At 39.0% G+C, this 18760-nt stretch overlaps 1 protein-coding gene across 2 annotated transcripts in view; it reads right to left on the bottom strand.

The window, feature by feature from the left end:
• LOC133621695 (myosin-9-like) overlaps window positions 1-18760 on the bottom strand; it is a 55233-nt gene that overhangs the window by 19926 nt on the left and 16547 nt on the right. For both annotated transcript variants that reach the window (XM_061983965.1, XM_061983964.1), the window contains exons 11-29: window positions 17328-17471; window positions 16011-16106; window positions 15860-15936; window positions 15587-15781; window positions 13611-13784; window positions 13361-13534; window positions 13151-13265; window positions 11743-11933; window positions 11416-11537; window positions 9767-9836; window positions 9539-9699; window positions 9339-9447; window positions 7284-7415; window positions 3883-4089; window positions 3681-3818; window positions 3475-3598; window positions 2228-2399; window positions 1939-2151; window positions 30-174 (exon numbers count right to left, since the gene is read on the bottom strand). In XM_061983965.1, the coding sequence (XP_061839949.1) occupies window positions 30-174; window positions 1939-2151; window positions 2228-2399; window positions 3475-3598; window positions 3681-3818; window positions 3883-4089; window positions 7284-7415; window positions 9339-9447; window positions 9539-9699; window positions 9767-9836; window positions 11416-11537; window positions 11743-11933; window positions 13151-13265; window positions 13361-13534; window positions 13611-13784; window positions 15587-15781; window positions 15860-15936; window positions 16011-16106; window positions 17328-17471 (2759 nt within the window). The remainder of the gene's footprint in view (window positions 1-29; window positions 175-1938; window positions 2152-2227; window positions 2400-3474; window positions 3599-3680; window positions 3819-3882; window positions 4090-7283; window positions 7416-9338; window positions 9448-9538; window positions 9700-9766; window positions 9837-11415; window positions 11538-11742; window positions 11934-13150; window positions 13266-13360; window positions 13535-13610; window positions 13785-15586; window positions 15782-15859; window positions 15937-16010; window positions 16107-17327; window positions 17472-18760) is intronic.

Raw genomic sequence — 18760 nt, 5'->3', positions numbered from 1 at the left:
AGTCGGTTTCTGGCCGCTATGTCCATTACCCGCTTGGCCTGCTCCAGCTGATCGTTGAGCTCGTCGAACGCCTGGTTGTGTTTTTGTCTCATGTCAGCCATCTGCTGCTCATGGGCCTTGGCCTCGTCCTCCAGAGCCTTCTTGAGATGGGAAACTTCCGTCTCACGTTTGCTCCTGGACGGAAGGAGAAACAAGGAAACAAACAGATAAGGAGGTCTATTTAACGCCTTACTGGTGTGAATATTATCTGCAGTTGATGGAGCATTCTGAAACTAAAACTAACAAATGCGTTGAATATGAACAAGCTTGAAAGTAGCAGATAATGGGGCATTCATACTTTTTTCACTGCGCGCCGCATATTGAATACCATATTTTTCGGACTATAAGTCGCAGTTTTTTTTCATAGTTTGGCCGGGCTCCAGTGCAACTTATGTTTTTTTCCTTCTTTATTATGCATTTTCGGCAGGTGCGATTTATACTCCGGTGCAATAACCCCATGAAGTGGATATGCTAAAACGAACATGTTTCTATGTGCTTTGTTTGTGTGTGAAAAAAAAAAAAAACCCAAAGTGAATTACTATCAACATTGAAGTATTCTCATTGCACCTGCACATGCTGTTTTTCTGTTTTAGTATTTACTTAAGATTTTTAGAATGTGCCCCATGCCACACTTATGGACAGATGTGCTGGATCCCAGTGGGATACCATATTAAAGATCGTCCCATATGTTTTTTTCAGGGTTATTAGTGATTATTAGTAGTCAGAGGCCGATAATTATTTGCAGTAAAAAAAAAAAAAAAGTTGTTTAAACATGAATAGTATACGTCAGTAAACAACTGGATAAGGGTGCAAGTAATTTTTTTTAAACATTATTTTGCAGTAAACGTCAGACCAGTAGCACCATAATGATTTATGCATAATGTTGTGGTTAATTTAGCACCAAAAAAAGGTCAAGATTTCACAAACCCCTTTTTAAAACGTGTTTAAGAGTGTAAATATTTGCATTTCAAAATACGGAAAAACTATGGGAAAAATATGGGATTTTTCTACATCACAATAACTCGCCATCTACTCAAACGTATAGGATTTTATAGCAGTGTATGGATTCAATACATTGTAAGGTGTCCTCGTGAGGAATGCTGAAGTACTGCGAACATATAAATAAACTATTCTGTGCTTCTTCACGTAGCATATAAGTGAGACATTTTTTAAGCTGGCTGACACAAGTACTTTCTTCCTGGATGTTACAGAAATTATGAGAATGTGTGAGCTCCTGCCTGCTCTTCTTTAATAATAAGTCTTACAGTATATTCTTCAAGGTATTTACACCAAGTTTTTATTTTCGCAGAGGTCTTCATGTCCATCTTTCTCTGTTGCGTTGTTATTTGACTGAATCACAGAACATGCAGCTCGCAGTGCTCCTTTAATGACCGAACGTTGTCGAGTGGATGCCATCGTAGCAGTTGCGAAAACAAACAAAACCGGGAAGACGCCAGGAAAGAAGGACAAAAACTGGAATTCCTCGCCAATTTTTTTTAAACGTTTTGAAAGGTAAGCAGCGGAGATGTACTGTACACGCGATCCAGCACTGCACAAGAAAGAGAAAGGGATGGGGAGGGGTGTGTGGCCGCGTGAGCCCTGTGGTGAAAACAAGTACTTTTCTCAAGCAGGTCAAAAAGGGCTGGTGCTTAAGCAGTGGTTATTACTATCTACTTCACTAATGTTTACATACTAAATACTGGTATCATATGTGTATATATTGTATCTGCTGATGTAGTTCTGTTGTAGTCATGGGGGAAAAAAGGCTGACCGATACCACTAAGCGTCAAAATGCCAAATATTGGCATCGATAATCGGACCATCTCTATACCATATCTTAGATTGCATGTGATGTATGAATTTGACATTGGTAGGGTCTTAGTTGAGCATGTCTGCTACCTGAGTTCCTGCTGTGCTGCAGTGGAGTCCAGGGTGTCCTCCAGCTCAGTCTTGAGGGCTTCCAGCTCCTCTCCCAGATCCCTGCGCAGTTTCTCCGCCTTGTTGCGTCCCTGCCTCTCGATCTCCAGATCTTCCTGCAAATCACAGATCTGAGCCTCCAGCTCCCGGATTTTCTTCTGGGCCATGTTCTTGGCAGCAGCCTCCTCCTCGATCCTGTACACAAAACGAAGCGCTAGTCGTATGGTGTTTGCATGTATGCTGAAGCGGGGCAACTAGATGGGACACCTACTTGGCCAGCGCGGCGAGCAGCTCCTCCTCTTTCTTGGCCAGCTGAGCTTCAAGTTCAGCAATCCGGGCTTGAAGTTCCGAAATCTGGTCGCTGAGATCATTTGAGTCGCCCTCAAGTTTACGGCGGTTCTTTTCCAGCTCCTGCCGCGCTTTCTCCTCTTTTCTTAGACGATCTGAATGTTAGGACCCAAACAAAGCTTACTTCAGTATTCGCCTGTATGTGTGAACATGTGTAAAAAAAATTGTCATTACTTGATTTTGTGTACACATCTTAAAACAAATTTTGTTTTGGACATTAGTGATATCATTAAAATCTTTTTAGGTAGTAGACTATGTTGGTTTAGTCTAGACCAGGAGTGTCAAACATACGGCCATTGGGCCGTATCAGGCCCGCAAACTGGTTTAATCTGACCAACGGCCTGCAAAATTAGTTTGCTAAGTACAAAAAGGCGCTGCAATTTTATATTGAAAGAAACTGCTGTTCTAAATGTGTCCACTGGATGCCACATGAGTGTTTAAAGAGGACGTGTCAGCTGACTTTAAGCGCCCTGTGGATTGGCTGCTGCTACTCCAATCAGCGCAGGTGCAAGTAGTCAGTTGCATGGACTGGCACCTCATTATATCTCGGAACTCATCCAAATTTACACTCCTGTGCGCGCTCTTGAGGTCCGAGAGACAGCTTCAGCTTGTGGTGCCCAAGATGAGACATAAAACCAGGGGAGACAGGGCCTTCTCTGTGGTCGGCCCTAAGCTCTGGAACAGTCTGCCCCTCCATGTTCCAACTGCTCCCACAGTGGAGTGTTTTAAGTCCCGTCTTAAGACCCACATTTATTTTCTGGCTTTTAACACTACGTGAGTTGTGTGGTCCTCTGTGTTTTAAAATTTGTATTTCTATTTATTGTTTTAATTGGTTTTACCCTTTAAATTAATCATTTATTTTTATATTGTTTTTATATTTATTTTGTTTTTATTCAGTCATCGGTGGAGCTAAGGATAGTATTTAAATCTTCTAATATTTTTGTGCAGCACATTGGAAACATTTTTGTTGTTTAAATGGGCTATATAACTACAGTGGATTGGATCGGACAGAAGTGGACTAAGGCAACAAGGAAAAGGTCATAAAGCAAAGCAATGCTGGATTTTGGCAGTTATCAATTAGATGAAATCAATGTGCTTTGCACATGGATACAAAAACTAAATCAATAGCATTACATGGGAATACATAATTTATAATAAATAAATACTTGCCCTCCAAATCTGTGATCATGGCCTCATGTTTATTCTTGAGCTTCTGTAAGCTTTTAGACTTCTCTTCTTCCTCAGACAAGTTGGTGGTGAACTCAGAGATTCTCTCCTCCAACTGTTTCTTCTCCTACATTTGAAAACCAAGAAATAAACATTATTCTTCATGCAGTGTAAGGCGGCAGAGAAAAGCGCCAAAGATCGCCGGTGACCTTGTTGAGCTTGTTGTTCTGGTCATCAAGCACCATCATGTCCTCATCCATTTTTTTCACTTTGGCATCCAAGGTCACCTTCTCCATCTGGATCTTCTGTCTGGTTGCTTCTTCCTCATCCAGCTGCTGCTCTAGTTCCTACAAAAAAAGTAAAAAAAGACCAATCAAATTAAAAATCAGACTTATGATCACCCTCACTTACATTAATGTTCTGCTGCATCTTTTTTCTCTCGCCGTGCAGCTGGCCAACACGCTCGTCTTCCTCCTCCAGACGAGCCTCCATATCGTGAAGGATCTCCTCCAGCTCCTGCTTCTTGGCGGCCAGACGGCACCTCATCTCCTCGGCCTCGGCACACAGCTCAGTCTCGGCCTGGAGCTGCTCTTGGAGGGCCAGCTTCTCGGCACTCAGCTGGCAGAGGGCAGTCAGTCAACGTCAAAAAGAGAAGGGATAATTGCTCAGCACTAACGAGGCATCTTTTAGGACTCCGCTGCCTTGGGTCACACAAACATCAGAATGTATACTGACGGCATGTGTATAGAGAGCATTAAAGGGGAAATGCACTTTATTGTGGAATTGTACCTATCATTCACAATCCTTATGTAAGACAAGAACACAATTTACTTTTTTTAATGCATTCTAAGTCGTAAAGTAGTATGAGGTGGCTAACCATTCAGCTAATGAAAGTATACCAAACCTCTAAAAAAATAAATTAAAAAAATACTCCATTCATATATTTTGACCTGAATATTAAACAAGTATTTTAGCGATATTGTTATCAAGTGGTAACACAAACTAATTGTATTGGCGTGTGATCACAGAGCGTTAACTATGCAGCTATATTGTGCCAGTGAGCTGCTAAATCGCCTCGGAGTTGGTAAAAGTCAATTCTCGATTATAAATCATGCCTGTCACCTGGCTAGTAGAAGGATGTGGCCATAAACTGAGAAGTTGAATGACTTGGACATTCAACTTAGACCCAGAGATGGAGAGAAAGACAAAAAAATATATATATATATATTTTTTTTTACCTCAGCGTGGTTTATGATTAATTCTTAAGCCAAACAGGAAGATGTGGACATCTGATCAGTCGTCGTCCCAGTGAGAGCAGACATTGTACAATAAGTGATTGTTTTATTATGTTGGTAGTTTGTATTTATTGTTTAACACTTAGCAATACTGCTACGTGATGCTTAGTTTTTAATTAAAGCTGGATTTGCTTATCACACAGCTTCTAAAACTTGTAGCTCATCCTCTTATAGTCATGATCAACAATATGAGGTTCTGAATAATCATTTGTTCCAAAGTAGTCATTGATGGCTCTAATTAAGTCTGCATCTTTAGTAGTGGTGATGTTAAAGGAAAAGCGAACGTTGTGATGCTTAAAATTAGCAAAATAAGCAAGTACTACATGTTATTATGAATGTGCTTTTTACTACATTACATATATACTTACAGCATGTATGTAAAACAATGGAGGTTTTTAGATGTTTTGTAGAGAACTTTGTAGGCGCAAGAGTGGTTACTATTGGCTCCATTGTTAAATAAGGTTCATTTAAGAGTTAGAATGCATAAAAAAAGAAAAACATGTGTTCTCTTACATAAGGATTGTGAATGATAGGCAAAACTCCAAAACAGTGCAGTTCCCCTTTAAAGACATCATTATTTTCCACATTGACATTATTTACGAGTGAGAATGAATCAAAAAAGACAAACGTGTTCTTGTCTTACATAAGAATGGTGAGTGATAAGCAAAATTTAAAAAAAAGTGCAATTCTCCTTAAAAGACATAATTATTTTTTTGTGTCTACATTGAGAGTGTCAAGGACAAAACTCTACAAAACATCCTCCAGAAATTATCAATTGCACTACATTTTGAAAACTCCTGCTGTAGATGTTTATTTTATTTAGAATGGAGCACAATTGTGTTTAAATTGAACAATGAAACAGAAATGAGTAAATTTGAAAATATGATACTGGCAAATATATTTGCAACTTGTTGAAGTCTTTTGCCCCTTTTTTTTGCATCGTTTCCCACCAGTAACTAGCAATTCAATAAGTAAAAACACTAAACTTGTTCTCTTCCTTATATTTCTTCTTGAGGCATTATGGCTGCATGTTGTGCCTGTCCATCACTCCTACATGCAGTGTTGGGACTAACGCGTTACTTTGCAACGCCGTTAGTTTCGGCGGTAACTAGTAATCTAACGCGTTATTTTTTATATTCAGTAACTCAGTTACCGTTAAAAAATAATGCAAAATAACGCAGCATGTAGTATGTAGTATCGGCTAGAAACTGAGAAGATCTGAGAGTGTTTTACTGCTGCGGTGTCGTCCTTCTGAATGTTCCTGTGTCACAAGAGGCGCGCTGTGTGTGTGTGTGTCTGGGTGTGGGGACGGGAGGGGGGGTGCGCAATACAACGTAAACCGTTTGCCAACCAAAAAGTAACCACAGAACACTATACGGGTATAGTGTTCTGTGGTTACTTTTTGGTTGGTCAAGCGGACGTGACGACAGGCTGTCCTCACGGACCTGGAGGGGGCGTGCCTTAAGTCCGTCTGGAAATGGGGAGAAATTCGGTAGAATGGTTGTAACGGGGAGAGGCACTAAAATTCGGGAGGGTTGGCAAGTATGATATATCCTCACTTCTTTTCTTTTGTCGGGCACAAAGAAAAGAACATTTTAGTTAAATGTAAGTTGTGTCTTGGATCAAAGATCCCGTCTACTGCCCAAAACAACAATTCAAATCGGCCTGGTTAGTCTTTGTGTATGTCACGTGTGCCTTCCTTAGGTGAAGCCAGGTTTACAGCTATGTTGTTATTATGCTGTTTGTTACTTCTGTATGTTATGTTGCAGCTATTTAAAATAGTTTTGTCAATTTTTTCTGGCCTGTAACAAATTGGCCCTTTGAAACACATCTTTGTCTTTGTGTGTTGTATGTAGACCACATAGCTTAGCAGAGTTCAAGTTGATCAACAAATTGTATTATTCTCCAGTGCAATAACAGTACTGAAATGAAGGCTAAAAGGGCATTAATGGGAGCTTTAAAAAAAAAAAAAAAAAAGGTAACTAAATAGTTACTTTTCACAGTAACGCATTACTTTTTGGTGTAAGTAACTCAGTTACTTTTGAAATAAAGTAACTAGTTACTGGTTTTCAGTAACTAACCCAACACTGCCTACTGCATCGGCTGGGAACATCTCTGCGCTGCTGACCCGTCTCCGCTCGGGATGGTGTCCTGCTGGCCCCACTATGGACTGGACTCTTACTACTATTATGTTGGATCCACTATGGACTGGACTCTCACAATATTATGTCAGACCCACTCGACATCCATTGCTTTCGGTCTCCCCTAGAGGGGGGGGGGTTACCCACATATGCGGTCCTCTCCAAGGTTTCTCATAGTCATTCACATCGACGTCCCACTGGGGTGAGTTTTTCCTTGCCCGTATGTGGGCTTTGTACCGAGGATGTCGTTGTGGCTTGTGCAGCCCTTTGAGACACTTGTGATTTAGGGCTATATAAATAAAGATTGATTGATTGATTGATTGATACATGTGCATGTGATACAGTAGCTATACCAATGGGGCAGAGACTATCGTACCTGCTGCTGCTTGCTCTCGTACTGTTTAATCTGGTCTTCGGCCTGCAGCTGCCGGTCTTTGATCTTCTGCAGCTCCTCCTCCTTCGCCAGCATCTCCTCCTCCTGCCGACTCACCTGTAGTAGGGGCTTCACCTTCACGGCGAGCAAAAAAAAAAAAAAAAAAAAAAAAAAAAAAAAAAAACATTACATTTTTTTTAATCAAACCACTGCGCAGATACTTATGAAACAATCTTGCCTTTTTCCAAACGAGCCATTGGGAAATTAATACACGAGTGACATTTTGCCATAGTTACGCCAGCAGATATTTCCACGGTAGTAGGTTTACCCAAAGAGCTTTGTGCGAATTCTCCATTTTTATTGAGTTGTAATCAGAACATGTATTTTTCTCTATTCTCTTGTTGTGGGGCAGACTGGCTTGTACACGCACATGTATGCGAAAATCTTTTGCTGCTGCCATTTTCAATACAAAACATGTAGTTATATTAACTTATATCGATCAGTGGACTCGACATGGAAGCGCTAAAAACTACAACATAGCTGACGGCGGTAGAAACGCAGTTGAAGGGGTCTTTTGCATGTAAGAAAAGACTGCCCACAAAACGGCGCATCTTGAAAACGGCGTGCAAAACATAATTTATGCAACATTTTGACCAAAGAACCACCATTACATATGTAGACCACAAGGGATTTTTTTAAATGCAGAAAAACATCATAATATGCACCTTTAAATTGTTTGGGTTTTGCCCTCACAGCCTTCCTATACCCAGAGACTTACTCACAGAGTTTGTGAATAACAAAAACTACCAATAACATATTTCATTATAATAAGAAAATATCAATGTAATCATTTTAGTGTACCGTAAAGTACGGCCTATAAGCTGTTACTTTTCCCCTAAAATTAGAAGCCTGTGGCTTATGAGACGGTCCGGCTAATTAATGGATTTTTCTTTGCTGACAGCCATACTAAAAATAGTTTTAAAAATTAATACAAAATAAAATAAAAAAATATGCTGGGAAGGTGTTTTATTGTTGGTGCTAAGGCACCATCTTTTCACTCACTGCAGGTGCTGCAGTGTCCTTCCATTTTGGCTTTTTTTAACCGGAAGTTGAGTGCCATTCGTTCTTTTAGCCGCCCTTAGCGTTTTTACTCGTATGGATTCTTCATTCATAACTCCAAGCAACGTTTGTAAGTTTTGCAATAGAAGTAAAACTGTTTATACTTATAAAACCGCCCCGTTTGTGATGTCTGTAAAAGTGTTTTAATGCGTATTTGTACACGCTATCGTAACGTAATGACGCTAGCGTCGTTAGCATTAGATATTATGCCAACCTGTTTACAAGTGTTAGTGTTACTAACTTGCAAAATGCATTATTTTTGTATTGTTTCAGTTTCACAACTTTCTCGGTAAAGTCACCGTGGAGTTACTGAGTCTGATTGGAGAGCTAGCTTTCGCAGCTAGTGGGTCCATGACAATGACTTCTGTTTTGTTTGATCAGCTGTTTTACTCCTGTGTTACAGACACCGCTTGGAAACAATTGAGGTGTGTAAATAAATATTTATCTATCGGTGTAAATAACTACTTTGCAATGTATATATATGTGGGTTTTAGTCCGGTGCGGCTAATGTATGGAAAACTTAATTTTTCTTCGAAAATTTAGTGGGTGCGTCTTATATCCCGGTGCGCTCTATAGTCCGGAAAATACGGTAGTTCATACTCTGATACCATGGATCGTATCGACACCTGAATCGATCACACCTACTTCTTCGGTTAGCTTCTTGTGTCGTCCTGCTTGGTGCATATGAAGCATACTTAGTTATTTATTTCCATTAGTCTTCCAGTGATAATGGTACATGGAAAAAACTATTTTTGAACACAGCGGTGAGGATTAGTGTCTTAAAAGTGGCTTCACACAGTGAATAGACACGTTTGTTGCAGCTTGTTCTCAAATTCAGGCCGGTGTTCTAGCATAATCACGACCATCCCAGGTACTCTCCATTGGACCAGGCATTAACGGACTGACTAATTGGATCGGCAGCTTCAAATCATGCATTACCTTAGTGAAAAGCCTCCACCACTGCCAGTTCCTAAGTTTGAGGTAAGCGGCACAGTTCCTCTGGATAACTTTCATAGCAGTCAGTTGTTGCTGTCTCTTGGCAAAGGCTCTGTAACACAGCGAAAAAATTAAATGAAGTGTTTTCAGACCAGGGTCGGTGAATGGTGCATGCTGTAATTAAGAGACTGAATCAGTCCTACTTGCGGGCCACGTATCCTCTGCACAATGCCTGGAAGCTGATGATGACATCAGTGATCTTCATGTCTCTTTCCTCCTCCAGGTGAGCCAGGACGCCAGCTCTGAAGAAAACTTTACTTTGACCGATGCGGTACAAGTTAGGGTCCAATTCCAGGGCCTTGATCTGAAATAGATTTAAGTTTGCAGAGGTCAAAATAGGATTCATTTTGAATGCAATCTATGGTTCTTACCATCAGCACACAGGCTTGCTTGCCATCCATAAACCCTTTTGGGATGGCGTTCGGAGTGAGGATTTCATACCTGGATTATAGAAAAATGAAAACGTAGGTAATTGTATTCTTTTTGCTCACTCAGTGAAGGGCATTAAGATATGTGGCTGTTTGGGGCCACAACATGATTATGGCAACCGGTTACTCTAATCTAGGGTGCTTGCTTGTTCTACTTTAATGGACTGAAATACTATACAATTATACTTTGGACTGTGCTTAATGCCTTTGTAATAACATTATTTCAGTTTAGCGGCATCGTGGCCGTGTCCATTGAAAAGCTCAGAGATAATTGCTAATTTAGCATCGCGTCCAAATGCAGTTGTGACATATTTACGGCTGTATTTCTAAAACGGCCGTACTATTTAAGATTATAAAGAAGCTAAACCATTTCCCCAAAAATATAGTGTATAAAGAAGATGTCTTTTATAGTGCATGCCTATTTTTTGTGTTTTGGTTACTTTTTCAATGAATGCCCGGGCAGAGTTGCAGTTTTGAATTTAACATAAAAATTAAATAAAAGTAAACATAACATATTGGATGGAACTGAGTTGCAGTTGTCAATGGAGTCTTTGTTTATCGTTCATACGTGATTCATAGTACCGGTAAATACAAAAATGTACATATATTAAACAATATTCAACTATAAACGTACATGAATGGCATTTTTGTTGGTTGTGTCTTTATACAGACACTGTCAGGCTCCCATCGCTAAATGTACTTCTGGTTGCCAAGAATAATATTACAATAATCACTAGGCTGCAGTCAGCCCTAACCACTAGCGCAGGGCTATTCAACTGGCGGTCCAGAGGCCAAATCCGGCCCCAGAAATGACCCCATACCAGGCCCCAAACCTGTGATTTACAAAACTGAGGCAGTCTTCAAGGCACCCCTTGTCCTCTTTTTGACAGTTAAATTTTTTTCTTAATGTGATTCATGTAACTATGGTGTTGCTGTAGCTTATTCATCATTATCATTATCAGATGCAGTCAGTAGTCATTTGTTCAACTTCTTTTGAGGTGTTCCTCAAGGTTCCATTTTAGGTCCTCTCTTTTTCCTCATTTATGCTATTCAACTGGTGGCCCACGAGTTCAGTTAAATGATAATGATAAATGGGTTATACTTTTATAGCGCTTTTCTACCTTCAAGGTACTCAAAGCGCTTTGACAGTATTTCCACATTCACCCATTCACACACTGATGGCGGGAGCTGCCATGCAAGACGCTAACCAGCAGCCATCAGGAAGGAGCAAGGGTGAAGTGTCTTGCCCAAGGACACAACGGACGTGACTAAAAGAAAAAACTTGTGACAGACTCACAAGTTTGACTAGGAGAGTTGTCATAGAGATGATCTTTGACTAGCTTTTTTTCCTTAGGTCATTAAAAACAGCAGAGCGCTTCTGTAACTGCCAAAATGAAGAGCCACGCAGGTTCTCCGTAATACACAAAATAAGACTAATAGTGAAGAGAGAAGTCCAGCCCCCAAAACAATTCAGTTGTATATACCTGCCTTAGCAAGTTACACGAGTAATATTAAAGGAGGAAATGCAGCCACAAAAAATAAATCTTGTTTGGGACCACAAGAAGCCAAGAGTGTGTGTGCATGCAAGTTACCTCTGCCTGAACTCCTGGAAGACAATGCGATTAGGGAAACCCTGTCTGCAGATACGGATGCCCTCCAAGACTCCATTACACCTCAACTGGTCCAGAACCAGATGAGCCTCCAGTTTACCTGCCTAAGAAAATGTTTTGAAAAACATGTCTATAAAATGATCACTGCTACAACCACAATAACAAACATATATACTAGCAAAATTAGAAAAAATACATACCGTAATACACACACTTAATTTTGAATACAGCTTTTGTATGACATGTCATATTGTGCAGATGTAGCCATAGCATGTAAGTTTTTTTGTAGTCTCTACTTTAAAAATGTACCTTCTTCTCATGGTTGGGGATGATGCAGCGGACAAAGTTGGGGTTGGTGTTTCGGAGTGTGGCCATCAGGTTCCCCAGCTGCTCCTTGTACAATTGGCCCACTGTACGAAACATTCCTTTTCGGGTTTTGAATGCACCGTGCATGGAGTCCGACATTCCCACTACCTTATCCAGGCCCACGATACGATCCACTGTGATGACAAAGAAGACCGTTGTTTCAACAGAGAATAACGAAAGTGTTTCAATTCAACAAACTCTGGTGAATTTGCTTTATTGGTAAAGTGTGTGCACTATGAGTCTAAGGTTGTATTTTAGGAGTTTTTTTATGACATCTCATAACCCAGTTTGTGACATACACTTTGGTCTGATAAACATGTGGTTCCGACTTGAGCAGTGGTTCTTAACCTGGGTTCGATCTAACCCTAGGGGTTCGGTGAGTCTGCCTCAGGGGTTCGGCGGAGGTCAAAACACACCCGACTCATCGTGTAAATACAAACTTCTCCCTATCGGCGTATTACGGATACGGCAAGAGCTGACTGATTTGCAGGAGTGTAATTTGTTGTGATTTACGAAACCCTCCATTTGTAAACTCCTCGGTTTACAAACTTTTAGACCGCGCCAAATATGACTGCGTGTGCGAACCATGTCTCTGTGTAGGAACGCTTCATTCATTCATTTTGTGTCCCGCTGGCAGCCATTTTGTGCTTGCTCGTATTAAAGAGATTGAGGAAGCTGGCTTCGTACCACAGCAAGTTTTTAATTGCAAAAAGAAAATACTTTTCTGTAAAAAAAATGCCAAAGTGGACTTATTTCACAGCAGAGGGGTCTCTTCCAAAACACACATGGTGCCTCCCCTCAACCCTCCTTTCTCTCCTCCCGTGCAAAAATGCAGTTCCCAAGGGGACATTTTCTGAAGTTAACTTACAGATTTTACTTCTTAGTGTTAATTATTGTAGCAATATTGTTGTTAAAGTTAAGGATTTTTGTGATTTCTGATAGTTTGTGAGGGCACTTCCGGGACTTCTGTGTGCGCTCAGCTGGTCTTGTTGTTTTGGCTTGTCAATAAGGAGAACGTACCTCCTTGTTTTCTATGTTTGTTTGATAAACATTACTGTATAGCTCTTTTTATTGTGTTCAAAGTGTACAAACTTTCACTAAAATATAAACTTTTGTGGAGGCTGGAACCCATTGATATATACATTGTTTATGGACAAATGTGCCTCACTATATGAACTTTTAGATATACGTACCCTGTTCAAGAACCAATTAAGATCGTAAATCGAGTTTCCACTCTAATTATACATTGCAGCTTTAAAACATTTGCTGAGAAATACGTTACTGGTTAGTTGCAAATACCATGTTTGTCTCACAAACAATACACATATACATGTGCTATTTACGTACTCACCATCTCTCCACAAGTCAGAAGTAAACTTGTCTGTGGACTGGTTGAGCAAAGTGGCCACACACTCATTCAGAGGGTCCATGTTTTTCATCAGCCATGCATTTGCTTTGTAGTCCACCTGTAATAAGAATGAATTGTTAAAAACAAGCTCTATAATTCCTCATTACCTCTGAACATCTGCTTTATGCGACATGGGTCCTTCACATTAATTACCTTCCCGGCGTAGTGGATAACGCAGAAATCAGCCTCATCCTTGAGTTTCTTGGGCTTCTGGAATTTGGGGTGTGTTCCCTGCTCCTGAACCACCTTCTCCACAAAGCTCTTGTCTGTGGCTTTGGGGAACCAGCACTCCTCGTCCAGCAGAGCCAAGATGCCAGGGGGACTGGACTGCCGTCAACATTGGAACAGGAGAAAAGCGCATTAGCCTGCGGGGTCACAGACTAGCGAGAGGTGGCAAGCTCACATGTTTCTCGATGAGGTCAATGCAGGGCTGTAAGTCCAGGCCAAAGTCAATGAAGCTCCAGTCGATGCCCTCCCTCTGGTACTCCTCCTGCTCCAGGATGAACATGGTGTGGTTGAAGAGCTGCTGCAGCTTCTCGTTGGTGTAGTTGATGCACAGCTGCTCGAAGGAGTTGAGCTAGAAGGACAGCAGGGTTTTTTTTAGTACGTAAAATTCTCCAAGGTCACCTTTATTAGCAGGGATGTATTTTGTTAGCATTTTTTTGTAATCTATACTCCTTTTCGATACCAATATTCATCGCTGCTATATGTAATTGGCGTAAATAAAGATCCATCCATCCATCCATCCATTTTCTACCGCTTATTCCCTTTGGGGTCGCTGGAGCCTATCTCAGCTACAATCGGGCGGAAGGCGGGGTACACCCTGGACAAGTCGCCACCTCATCACAGTAAATAAAGATGTGGAACAAATACTCTTTTTTTTGAGCACAAGAGGTTGTGCACCACCAACATCATGTAACGTCTTACAGCAGTAAAATAGTTTAACACCTGCTTTTTAGGTCTTAAAGTCAACTACGTTTGCAATGCAATTGGGTGCCTTAACCTAAAGGGGGGCCACAGAGCTGATGGGGTTTTGCCCTCCCCCCAACCTAAACAACCATAAAAGCATGAAGATGTGCTTCCTTATTTGCGATTATCAGATCCTACACTGCAAAAAGTCAGTGTTCAAAAACAAGAAAAAACAAAACAAAAATTCTGGGTATTTTATTTGAACTAAGCAAAATTATCTGCCAATAGAACAAGAAAATTTGGCTTGTCAAGACTTTCCAAAACAAGTCAAATTAGCTAAATACCTTAAAATAAGTATATTCTCACTAATAACAAGTGCACTTTTCTTGATTAAAAAAAAAAGACCTTTTTGCTCAATATGTTGAAAGATATTCTTAAATTAAGTAAATGCTAGTACCATTATCTTGACATAATGATATGCACTCTTCATTACATTTCTTGAAACCAGCAAACTTATACTAAAAACTGATTTATTGTTCTTAATGGAAAGGCAACCGCTTGTTACTCTCGGGGTCTCCTAGCCGCTCAGGCCAATCATATTGTCTAAAAATGCATTTTCCCATACATAACATGACATCATCGCGCCAAGTACGTGCTCTTTCAGTCAATTAGTGCGCATATATACAGCCCGGCCCCCGCCCAAAAATGTTTTAATTGTAATTTTGAGGAATTTATCTGAATGTGCATGAACTATTTCTGTTCAAAATTGTTTCAAATGTCAAATGGTAAATGTTTAAATATTAACTGTCAGTTTACTGTACTGTGCCAACTGTACTACTATATGAGTACGTATTTTCTATTGCTTCATTGAAAATAAAACAGCAAAGTCAATTTGGCTGTCATCCGTTTTAATTATGAGACACAATTGTGTCAAAATCATGATTTTCTTTTTTTTTCATGCTTGAAATAAGAAATTATTTCTTTAAAAAAGTAGTTTTATACTTGTGAGTGTTGATGACACAGCTTTGCATCAGTTGATATTCTAGTTTTAAGCATGTTTTACTCAGTATAAGTCATAAAATCTCAGCATGTTTTACTCCGTATAGGTCATAAAATCTCAGCAACAAGCTGTAATATCTTACTGAGATAATTTAGGACCAAAACACTTAAGACAAGTAAAAGACTAACATAAAATCTGCTTAGTGAGAATAATTATCTTATTAAACAGAAAATAAGCAAATATCACCCTTATTTGAGATATTTGATCTTACTTAGATTTCAGTTTTTGCAGTGTCCCTGTTTTGTTTTGTTTTTTTATGCATAGCAGCGGGACCAGAGGTGAATCTAATAGCGTGTCATAATTTCGACGGTCAGCTGGATAAAAATAATGCTGATAGCCATATCATTTATCCTGAATCTTAATGGTCCTCCTTGACCAACCCAATTAGGAACCGGTACTCAGCAGCTCACCTCAAAGATCTCAAAGCCAGCAATGTCCAGGATGCCGATGAAGGAAGCGCCCTGTCTCTTGGTTTTGTCCAGAGCTTTATTGATCCTCATGACCAGCCAGCGGAACATCCTCTCGTAAGACGCCTTGGCTAGAGCCTCCACAGCAAACTCGGCCTGCTCCTGCGTCTGAGCTTTCTGGACGTAGTCTCGCCCCACCTGGTGAAAAAGAACACAGTGAAAAAGTTCTCATTGGTGTTTTGATTGTTATTATTTTTTAACGTCAAAGACACTGACTTTAATTCGAGGCGACAGGATGGCACGTGTGAAGTCGGTCACGTTGATGCCAAGCAGGTGAGAAACTTTCTGGGCGGCTACGGAGGAAGAGGAGCGTTTGAAATTTTAAGATGTCAAACAAAAATTGGTGATGCAGGTTTGAAGTGAGTACCGGTGTCGTCCGGCATTGACGCCTGGTCAGAGTGACGCTCTTTCTTGAAGGTCATGTTGCCCAGCTGCAGCACGGCTGAAACCACCTTTAACAGCCCTAAAGAAGACATGCACACACATTTTTACTGGTTATTCATATTTTACAAGGACATATGCCAGGACTTTTATGAACCCGATAAAAAACTACTTTAAATAAAATAATGGTTTATTGCTTTATTTATTTTCTTTTTTAAACTGGACACCTATTCAAAATGTGTACATTCTGAAAAGAAAAGTAACTAACAATCATAAGTGCAACTGTAAAGCTGTGAATTATTTTTTTATTGCTTTAGACATCATTTTACTAAGAAAGAGATATACATTTTAATCCTGTGTATGAATTTTGTTTTTTCGCCATTGACATTTTTCAAAAGGCTTGAAATAATGTGCATTATTAAAGCACTTTCTGGCTAAATTGTATTTGTTCTTTCAATTTTGACAAAAAACCCGTCTGAACTTTAACGTTATCTGATCACGCAAAAACATATTGCAAGCATTTTTTTGTTATCAAAAATAAATACTTAAATATTTTCTTGTCAACTTCAGTTACAATTTCACAGGAAAAGGGGTGTGAATCTTTGGGCACCTAACCATTTGATACGATTCAGATTCTTTGGGTAACGATTCGATTCAGAATCTATTTTCGAATCAAATCAATTTTCATGATGTATTTTTTAGCATAATAATTATGAAACTTTTTCAAAACTATTTACAGGTTAGAAGATCTTCTTCTGGTTGCATTGATATGGCATAAACACGTATTTAAAAAAAATTAGAATTACTATTATTTTAATTTTTTTAATATTTATTTTTAAATCCATTTTTGAAAATTATGAATTTATTTATAATCGGGATGCCTAAAAATTGCAATTCCAATGTGAATTGATTTTTTTGTGAACCTTCACAAAAGCAAGTAATCAGTCTGTAATTACGTAACAAGGCTAACATTATGTTTAATATTCACTTTTACATGTGGCTCTTTGAGGGCAGCCGTAATTGCGATGTGGCCCTCAATAGAGGGCCATAGAAAATACCAAGTTTAAGCATACTTATTTATATTTTATCATTATGTTTCTCTACTCTAATGGTATAGTAAATTGTTGCATAATAGATGTATTACAATTAGTAGTAATGTAGAAACTTAGCATTTCTAACCTTAAAATGTGCAAAAAAATACAATAGTACTTTGTGACTTGCATGGTCTCAAAAAATTAGATGACGAAAGAAAGAATACATTTTTTTCTTACACAAAAATAATCGTTAAAAAATAATAAAGTACCAATTCGTTCCTCGTCTGGAATACTCATGATCTTGAAGGCCTCCACCGTGTCAGTGTACATGTCCTTGTCCTGCTGGCCTGGAATGGTCAGGTTGCCGTTGGACATGAAACGGTATTTGCTGTAGTCTTCCAGACACAACTCCGCTGAATTATGGAAAGAAAAAGAAGGAAATATCACACATCATTCAGTCACATATATATTACAACTACTTTGTCTTTTAAACCCAAATATATAAGATCACCACCAGCCGACCAATATTGGTTCAAGAGAACAGATTCAACTAACATTTTTAAAAGGTAATTCATTAAAATGGCGGTTGTAGCTGTCCTTTTTCTCCATGCACAAGTGGGGCGTATCTTTGCATGGTTGAACCAGGAAGCGATTAAGTTATGGTAGCAGCTCGTTCGAATACCAAAGCCCTCTAAGCATCCACCTATCCACTGCACCTTTAACCCTCTGTGGACATTCAATTTTAATTATCTTCAAAGTCAAACAGGACATAAAAGTCCTCAACTTTTTGAAGGGTGTGAAATTTCTCCATAAACTTCATTCCTAAACAAAAAATGTTTGTGTTATTTTACTATTTAGATCAGATAATGTCACAGGTCTAAATTAGTAAAATAACTAATGTTATGTATGTGCACTAATTGATTACTATGACATCATTTGATCAACATGCCTTCAAAGGATTGGCATTTAAAAACAGGTTGTTTTTTGTTTTTTTTGCTTAGGGCTAAAGTTGGATAGAGAGATTTGAGCAAAAAAAGTAAAAATAAAAAACTTATTCAAAATTATTTTAAGCCCTTTGAAAAATTAATTCTGTTAGGCTTTGGGATACTGTGAATCAAACTGCCAGTGATTCACACATCTGTATGTATACAAAAAATAAATAAATAAATAAATATATATTATATAAATAAGTTATCCAATAAAAATTATCTAATAAAACGGTCATGTTTATTGCAGTACTACTCAATTATTTTCTGTTATGCCCGCCCAACACTACAATAAATGGTATCATTTGTCTATAAGATTGTTATAAGTACACCTCTGCATAACATAAAAGGGGGAAAAATACAGCGTAGACCAACTTACAACAAATAATTTTTCAGTCTGTAAAACACAAAAAATTAAAAGTGCATCAATTTAGCTAAATTCTTGTTTAAACTATAAATATTTTTTGACCGACTTGAACTTTTTGATACTGAAAAATAAAATGATGTGAATAAACTCCGTAATACATTTTAAACTTAAATTGATCAGCAACATGAACACACACACACACACAAATCAAAAAAGCAATTTGTGCTGATTTTTTTTTCCCAATCAAAATGAAGAAGTCAGGACTATTTGCTACAAGGAGCACTTTTGGAGTGTAGTTTTTCAAAACATGATACTGATAAAGCATTTTCCTCGAGGTTACACGTGCCCC

The sequence above is a fragment of the Nerophis lumbriciformis genome, linkage group LG25 (assembly GCF_033978685.3).
Source record: "Nerophis lumbriciformis linkage group LG25, RoL_Nlum_v2.1, whole genome shotgun sequence".
Taxonomy (NCBI): Eukaryota; Metazoa; Chordata; class Actinopteri; order Syngnathiformes; family Syngnathidae; genus Nerophis; species Nerophis lumbriciformis.
This window is presented reverse-complemented; position numbering and strand designations above follow the sequence as displayed.